At 40.8% G+C, this 8568-nt stretch overlaps 1 protein-coding gene across 4 annotated transcripts in view; it reads left to right on the top strand.

Annotated features, from left to right (window-relative positions):
* Positions 1-8568, top strand: part of trim33 (tripartite motif containing 33) — a 29346-nt gene that overhangs the window by 3975 nt on the left and 16803 nt on the right. For all 4 annotated transcript variants that reach the window (XM_020612628.1, XM_020612627.1, XM_020612630.1 and 1 more), the window contains exons 2-6: positions 3139-3257; positions 4624-4777; positions 5628-5760; positions 7877-7993; positions 8169-8283. In XM_020612628.1, coding sequence (XP_020468284.1) covers positions 3139-3257; positions 4624-4777; positions 5628-5760; positions 7877-7993; positions 8169-8283 — 638 coding nt within the window. The remainder of the gene's footprint in view (positions 1-3138; positions 3258-4623; positions 4778-5627; positions 5761-7876; positions 7994-8168; positions 8284-8568) is intronic.

Below are 8568 nucleotides of genomic sequence, written 5' to 3'. Positions count from 1 at the left end.
AGTCTGAATGTCTGCTAACAGACTGGTGTATTTTTGCATTTGCAATTTAAAGAAAATGACCCTAATTGGTTTAAAATATGGTTTTATTTGTGTGTGTGTTTGTGGTGGGCTTCAAAACAACAGCTGTGTGGTACATTTGTTTTTGTACATGCATGTATGTGTTCTGGGTTTGTGCGGCCTCCTCAACCCAATTCCAATCCAGCTACTTTCACAACCAATCACCCAGGGATCTGTGCAGCTGGAGCTTACAGAAACCAGCTGTGTGCTGCTCAGGTCAGTGTGTAGACTGGCTCAGACTGGCTTACACCAGTTTTCACATCAGCTGACTGGTGAGGGGGGAATTTATGGGTTTGAGTTAAAAGAGGGTTGAAACATTATGCTGACTGAAATATTTATGTAAAGTTCAGTCCTGTGCCTAATATTAGAATTTAGAACATAAGTGGCAAAGTTAATGTGGTGAACTCATTATTTTTTGGGGTGTATATTTCAACTAATTCCATTAATGAAACCAACTAAAGTGATTAAATCCTCATTGTGTGGCTGTATGATTTAATATTCTAATAAAAATTCTAGGGATGGTGAGATCGAATCTTCTGGAGACGAGCGCTAAATCGGTTGGCCCTATGAATTTTCATCAACAGGAATCTACCTAAATGAAATTATGGAAATTAACTGCAAGTCTTGCTGAAGGCATCTTATTAGTCTTTTGAGAGAAGCAGGATAGTTTGTAGCTGAAAGTGAAGCAGCATTCATGTGATAATTTACGTACAGTCTTATCCGTGATGGTCACTGATTGTTTGGCTTTGATCTGTCACCGGTGAAATATCTCAGAATCAGCTTTACTGGCCAGGTGTGTCGGACACGCAAGGAATTTGACTCTGGTACATCGGCTCTCAATGTGCATGTACAGTGAAGAACAGACGTATTTGAACACCCTGCGATTTTGCAAGTTCTCCCACTTAGAAATCATGGAGGGGTTTGAAATTCACATTGTAGGTCCATTCCCACGCTGACAGACAGAATAAAAAAAAATTTCAGGAAATCACATTGTATGATTTTTAAAGAATTTATTTGTCTTGCACTGCTGAACATAAGTATTTGAACACCTGAGAAAATCAGTGTTAATATTTGGTACAGAAACCTTTGTTTGCAATTACAGAGGTCAAACGTTTCCTGTAGTTCTTGACCAGGTTTGCACACACTGCAACAGGGATTTTGGCCCACTCCTCCACACAGATCTCCTCTAGATCTGTCAGGTTTCGGGGCTGTCGCTGAGCAACGCGAAGTTTAAGCTCCCTCCAAAGATGATGTATTGGATTGAGGTCTGGAGACTGGCTAGGCCACTCCAGAACCTTGATATGCTTCTTACGGAGCCACTCCTTGGTTATCCTGGCTGTGTGCTTCGGGTCGTTGTCATGTTGGAAGACCCAGCCACGACCCATCTTCAATGCTCTGACTGAGGGAAGGAGGTTGTTGCTCAAAATCTCACAATAAATGGCCCCATTCATCCATTCATAGATCAACTGTTGGAGAAATTGTTAGAAAATGGAAGAGGCTAAACACGACTGTCAGTGTCCCTCGGACTGGGGCGCCATGCAAGATCTCACCTCGTGGGGTATCACTGATGATAAGAAAGGTGAGGAATCAGCCCAGAACTACAAGGGAGGAGCTGGTCAATGACATGAAGAGAGCTGGGACCACAGTTTCAAAGGTCACTGTCGGTAGAACACTACGCCGTCATGGTTTCAAATCATGCATTGCACGGAAGGTTCCCCTGCTCAAGTCATCACATGTCCAGGCCCGTCTGAAGTTTGCCAAAGACCATGTGGATGATCCAGAGGAGGCATGGGAGAAAGTCATGTGGTCAGATGAGACCAAAGTAGAACTTTTTGGTATAAACTTCACTCGTCGTGTTTGGAGGAAAAAGAAGGATGAGTTGCATCCCAAGAACACCATCCCTACTGTGAAGCATGGGGGTGGTAACATCATGCATTGGGGGTGCTTTTCTGCGAAGGGGACAGGACGTCTGCACTTTATTAAGGAGAGGATGAATGGGGCCATTTATTGTGAGATTTTGAGCAACAACCTCCTTCCCTCAGTCAGAGCATTGAAGATGGGTCGTGGCTGGGTCTTCCAACATGGCAACGCCCTGAATCACACAGCCAGGATAACCAAGGAGTGGTAAACTCTGCGTTGCTCAGCGACAGCCCCGAAACCTGACAGATCTAGAGGAGATCTGTGTGGAGGAGTGGGCCAAAATCCCTGTTGCAGTGTGTGCAAACCTGGTCAAGAACTACAGGAAACGTTTGACCTCTGTAATTGCAAACAAAGGTTTCTGTACCAAATATTAACACTGATTTTCTCAGGTGTTCAAATACTTATGTTCAGCAGTGCAAGACAAATAAATTCTTTAAAAAATCATACAATGTGATTTCCTGAAATTTTTTTTTATTCTGTCTCTGAGTGGGAATGCACCTACAATGTGAATTTCAGACCCCTCCATGATTTCTAAGTGGGAGAACTTGCAAAATCGCAGGGTGTTCAAATACTTCTGTTCCTCACTGTACATATCCCCATACAAGGGGCAAGTAAATAGTAAACCAACATAAGGCTGTGTAATATAACAACATAAGCAGTATTAACAAGAAACAAACAGTGCAAACAAAATAAACAAGCAGTAAACAATGCAGACAGACAAAGGAATGCTCATTGTGAAATTGTGCAGGAAGTACATCATCTATAGGCTGACTCATCACTGTCTTGGATGAGACCAATGACCGTTGTATCATCAACAAACTTAAGGAACTTAACAGAGGGGTCCTTCGAGATGCAGTTGTCGGTGTAGAGTGAAAACAGCAGAGGGGAGAGCGCACATCCCTGGGGGGTGCCTGTGCTTATTGTCTGGGTGCTGGGTGTAGTTTTCCCCAGCCTCACCTGCTGCTTCCTGTCTGCCAAAAAGCTAGTAATCCATTGACAGCTGGTGGCAGGCACAATGAGCTGGGTTAGTTTGGAGTGGAGGTTGCCTGGAATGATGGTGTTGAATGCTGAGCTGAAGTCCACAAAGGGGGCACATATCATCACAGTTTTGCCTTATTTAACTCATGTCCCCCCCTTATTTTGTCTCTCTTCTGTCCTTAGTAAATGTTATGCGCTGTTCAGTGTGCCACCAGGACTACAAACAGAGTGACATAATTGACAACTACTTTGTCAAAGATACCACAGAGGCCACCAGCACGTCTGATGAAAAAGCTGCACAGGTATGTCAGAACGTTTGGCCTAGTGGAGACGATACTTTGTACCCAAGTGTATCCACATCAATGCTTGTAGACTCATTTTAAAACAAGTCATACTCTTTAAATAGTCAATAATTTTTGTCAAGTCATTCTTAGTGGGAAGATGAGTTTGCAGTTGTTTTTTGTGATAATTTTCTTGATAGCTGCTGTAGAATATTTTAGAGCTGTTCTGTGCTGAGGTCAAATGTAAGAAAAATCAATCAACTTTTCCCGTTCCAAATATTTAATGGAACTCAACAGCCATCTCTTACAAGTAATTAAGATAGTTTTAATGCTCCCAGAACTAGTATGAGGTTATAGTGTCAAAATGCACTTACCATAGTAGAAATAATATGGTAACACCATGTACTGTAGCTTGCAAGATTGTTCTTGTATAACAAATTAGTTCTTATATTATCTCTGCCAAGGATCAGAGGTAATGCAGCCATGGTCCGCCATGCATATTTGTAAATTTTTTTTTTTTTTTTTTTTTGCGACTGCAAAATAACTGGCTTGAATGTTGAAATGTATATTCATGTTGCTAAGAGGGAGACATGTTTGTTTTGATTGCAATGGTTGTCCTCTTGTGCCACCAATAAAACCACACTATGTATATCTTGAAATATTACTCTTGACAAGAAAAATTGTTGTACATTAACTTCCTGACTTACTTAGTAGGCTGACATTTTCCTTGTATAGAAACCTTTTCTAAACAGTAGGTGCTACTATTATTGAACTGCAAATACAGAGAATGTGAAGTTGTCATCACCCTGTGTTGAATTTTGGTTAAATGCACCATGTCCAAATGCCTACTTTAGTGTTTAATTTGACTGCAGACAGGACAGAAATTGATTAATCTACACTGTTTGTGTCATCTGCCAACAGCTGCTAGCTAGTGTTAGCTCCCAAACTGAGAAAAGAGATCAGGGCACAGAGTCATTTTTCAGTCTCACTTTCGTCGACAGGATCTCCAGATCCGCTACGAATTGACTACAGTCAACTTAGGTTATCAATTCTGAATTACCACAGTCAGTAAAGTGAGATCTACATGATTTAAGCAACTTTTTAGCCAAACAAAACAAGAATGTAGGTAGGTAAGTACAGTTCCTCCTGGCTCCCCCGTCCCAAACCTCAGCATGGCCTGACATACACATACAGAACATTTATCTTGTTTTATGTTGTCCCATTGTGTAGCTGTACTATGTCAATATAAAGTCATCTTTTCATCATCTTAGCACACATTTCTAGGGGCTTTATCTTTTAGCACCACTACTGATTCTACAGAGCCGTTAAATAGCCCTCTTTCTCAGTCCAGTGTCTTTCAGGTGCTTGTTGGTACTCTCTTTTAAAGGTGTGCACGAGTTGTGAGGACAATGCAGGAACCATAGGCTTCTGTGTGGAGTGTGGAGAATGGCTGTGCAAGACATGTGTGGAGGCCCACCAAAGGGTCAAAATTACCAAGGACCACAAGATTTGCACAAAGGAGGATGCTGATGCTACCTCCGGTAAGATGGGCAGCGGTGAAGGAGGGGGTGTGGCGATGCACTTGGCTCATGAGACAAGACGATACATTATACTGGGTTCACGAGGACAAGACAAGGAGATATACAGTATTAATGCAATTTTTAAGAAATTTTCAGTGGTGAAATATATGACTGGAAAAATGGTCTTATTTGACAAGTCACAAAATGCAAAACAATGCAGCTGCATTTTGAAATGTTTTAACTAATCATCTTGTAATGACTCACTTCAGTTCTTGTGTGAGTATGATTTATTGTGCAGCAAGAACAATACGCAAGCACTGTAAAAGGTTTTGCCACAAGCTCAACTGACTGGCTTTTCTCCTGTATGAGTCTCTTCAGACCATATAACCGTGCATGAGCTATGCACGAGCTTCTAACAGAAGCTGTGTGTGACCTTCTATATGCTGCTTTGACTAGTCGCATATGATTGTGGCGTGGATGCCTACAGGAAGAGTCTTTTGTTGACCTTGTTGAGCATGAACATTCACTGCTATTCACTGTCGAATTTGGGCCACAGTTAATGCACCATAATGATATGCCATGGATTTTTGTTAGTACTGAATGTTAAACTGTATTTTTTTCTCTCAGTGCTGACACACTGGTGGTAGAATTAGTGCTAAGGTAAAGTAGGCTATGTTAGCAGCATGGCTGCTGCAACCTGAACCTCACACCAGAGTTTTCTGAGGCCTTTTCTGTCTGTTTGGGAACTGGTTGAGATATATCTACTGGGTCTTAGACACCACTTTTAGTTAGTTTGTTTATTTTTATAATTTATTTGTCTTTTCCCTCACCTGGAATTGTAGGTAATTTGTCTCTTCTGCTTTGTCTATAGAGTCTGTTGGTACATCAGGACAGAGACCTGTTTTCTGTCCCATCCACAAGCAGGAGCCACTGAAGCTTTTCTGTGAGACCTGTGACACTCTGACTTGTAGGGATTGCCAGCTGCTGGAACATAAGGAGCACAGGTAGCTCAGCATGCAAACATCTGTTTTGTTACTAATGAACCGTCAGTCTCTTGTTTTTCCACTTAAGCTACCAACACTGGTGGAAGAAGTACTCAGATTCTTTACTTGAATAGAAGTTGAATTACCACAGTGTAAAAACACTGTACTTTTACTTAGGTAATATTTTTATTGCGGTACCCTTACTTGTAACAAAATACAACGTGTAGCATTAAAATATACCTAAAGTACCATCACTTTAATGTTGCGGCTGGTAAAAGTGGAGCTTGTTTGAACTCTTTATATGCTTAAAATTTAAATTACTGCTGGATAGCTTGTGAATTTCTCACCAGGGATCAATCAATCAAGTCTTAATACTGTATTTTGCCAGATTCTGAAATTAATAACTAATTAAAGTGATCAAATAAATGTAGTAGAATACAAAGTACAGTATTTTTCTCTAAAATGTCATGAAGTAGCAGAAAATGAAAATACTCAAAGAACAAATACCTCAAAATTGTACTTGAGTACAGTGCTTGAGTACATGTACTTATTTTCCACCACTGGATAGCAAATTTTTAAAAGCCAGTATTTTGTGCTTTCGAGGGAGACAAAGAAGGCACCGGAATCTCCACGAGTCATTTTTGGAACCTAATATGTCAAACTGTGGTAACTTCTGCATCCATCTTCGGCGTGTTATCACCAGTTAAGATATGTCCTGCCCTCGCTTAAGAAAGCAGGGACTAACGCCATGCCTGCTTACGCTGATCAAACAATATTTTGAACTAATAATCAGGTTAATTTAAAATAGTATATTGGTTGCCTACTGGTTTGTCATGTTTTAAGCCATTAACTACAGTTTGTATATATGTTACTGCTGATCGTTTCCCACAGCACACCACACAGTTTTGATTGATCGCCTACCCTGCAGGCAGCCACTGATATCTGCTAATTCCAGTACATTATGGAAATTGGCTGCAGCGAGCTGAAACACTTGAAATCAGCAATACTGAGCCACGTGCTACCTTTATGTCTGTGTAACTATAAGTATGAATGTGCAAACCAAATTTTATGCCAATCTGGCTGTCAGGTTTTAAGATGTTGGTCACAAAAAAGAGGCTGACAAAGCAGTCACATTAGTCACCTCCTTGGCTGAGGTAAAACTGGGACACCAAGTATATTTTTCACATACTATGTTTTGTCAAATTGTTCCAAATAAAAGGAAATTCAGAGACACCTCTCCCTACTCCTGTGACATTTCAGTGGTATTTTCAATAAATGAACAGACAGTTAAAGAGCTACAAAGCCCCAAAATGCAACTATTGTCCAACAGTAGGATCACAATACAGCCAATACTTAGATATTTTTAAGACCAATAAAATAATTCCAACATACAGTACGAGTCTGTTCCACAAGTGCATTTGTTTTCAAATCATCAGATCCTCTTGCAGTGTTATGTCCCATCAGGAAAGCAGAGAAGCTACTTAAGTTTTCAGATGGTTTATCTTCAGACTCAGTGTTCTAGCAGCACACTCTTCAGTATAAGGTTGGTTACCTACAAAGGCACTGAATGATAGCAGTAGTTTGTAATCCTTGTGGTTTGAATCCGGAGCCCTGCTGAATTTCACTGTAGTGATCAAATTATGGTAGGGGTTCCTTGTAAAGCAAATGGAGCCTATCTGGTAGGATAGAAAATGAATAATGCCCAGCATGAAGCACAAGAAGGAATTTCCCACTTGCAAATTCTGATAAAGCTGAAAAACCAGTTTTCAGCTAACGACCCCTTGTCTGTCTGGAGAAACCTACAGAAAATCACTGGCTACTGGAAACCCACCCCCCACTATGGAAGGCAGTCAACTGGCAGACAACTTGAATGCATTTTACTGCAGGTTTGAGAAGCAGAATTTCACACCCCTCACCCACCTTATCTTGGATCCACAACCAGCAGTTACTTCGCCCATGATCACCTCCCTTCCCCCCAAAATGTGTTGTAAGAACTGTTATCATTCTCCGTTCCTGTGGTGTGGACACACAAAGTTCTAAAAGCCATGAAGAAGTTCCCAGAGTCTGAAAGCACCTTTTGTGGACAAACCTCTTTTTTTTTAACGCAATTTGAAGAGTGTTACCCCTCTGCTCTCAGGTACCAGTTCCTGGAGGAGGCTTTTCAGAACCAGAAGGGCATCATTGAGACCAGCATGGCCAAGCTACAGGAAAAGAAAAACTACGTACATTACTCTGTCTCTCAGGTGCAAAGCAGGTGCGAGTTGTTCATCCCTAGATTTCTTGCCAATGCTGCCCATCAGCATAGTTTCTGCATGTTAATACCCATTTCAACAGGTCAATGAATGCAGTTAGCATTGGTTTTGGTGTGGTGTCTCCCAGAATGAAGTGTTTTACTGTTTTTATTTTTCTTCCTTTTTTTTTTTATCCAGGATAAAAGAGCTGAATGAGACGCATAAGAAGGTGGAGCACGAGATCAAAATTGCAGTTTTTACTCTTATTAATGAGATCAACAAGAAGGGCAAGTCTTTGCTGCAGCAATTGGAGGTGAGAGAGAATAATGAAATTTAGTCTGGCCAGGAACTTCATATGGTGCTGGAAAATCACTTAGAAAACGTTATATTTTGCAGTAGGCACTTCTGAGAGCTCAGCTTATGCCTGTTGATTGACCGTATCTCCACTGAAATGTCCTAATTTTATTCCTGCAGTTAATGTTGACATCACTGAAGTTACACATTTGAAAATACAGTATATGATTTTGTATAGCTTGTGTCTTGACATACAAATAAGAAGAGACATTCAACATATTTGATAAAACCCGATTTTGTGTAT

Source organism: Monopterus albus, unplaced genomic scaffold (genome assembly GCF_001952655.1).
Source record: "Monopterus albus unplaced genomic scaffold, M_albus_1.0 scaffold126.1, whole genome shotgun sequence".
Lineage (NCBI taxonomy): Eukaryota > Metazoa > Chordata > Actinopteri > Synbranchiformes > Synbranchidae > Monopterus > Monopterus albus.
The sequence above is the reverse complement of the archived record's forward strand: the minus strand, read 5'-3'. Positions and strand labels throughout refer to the sequence as shown.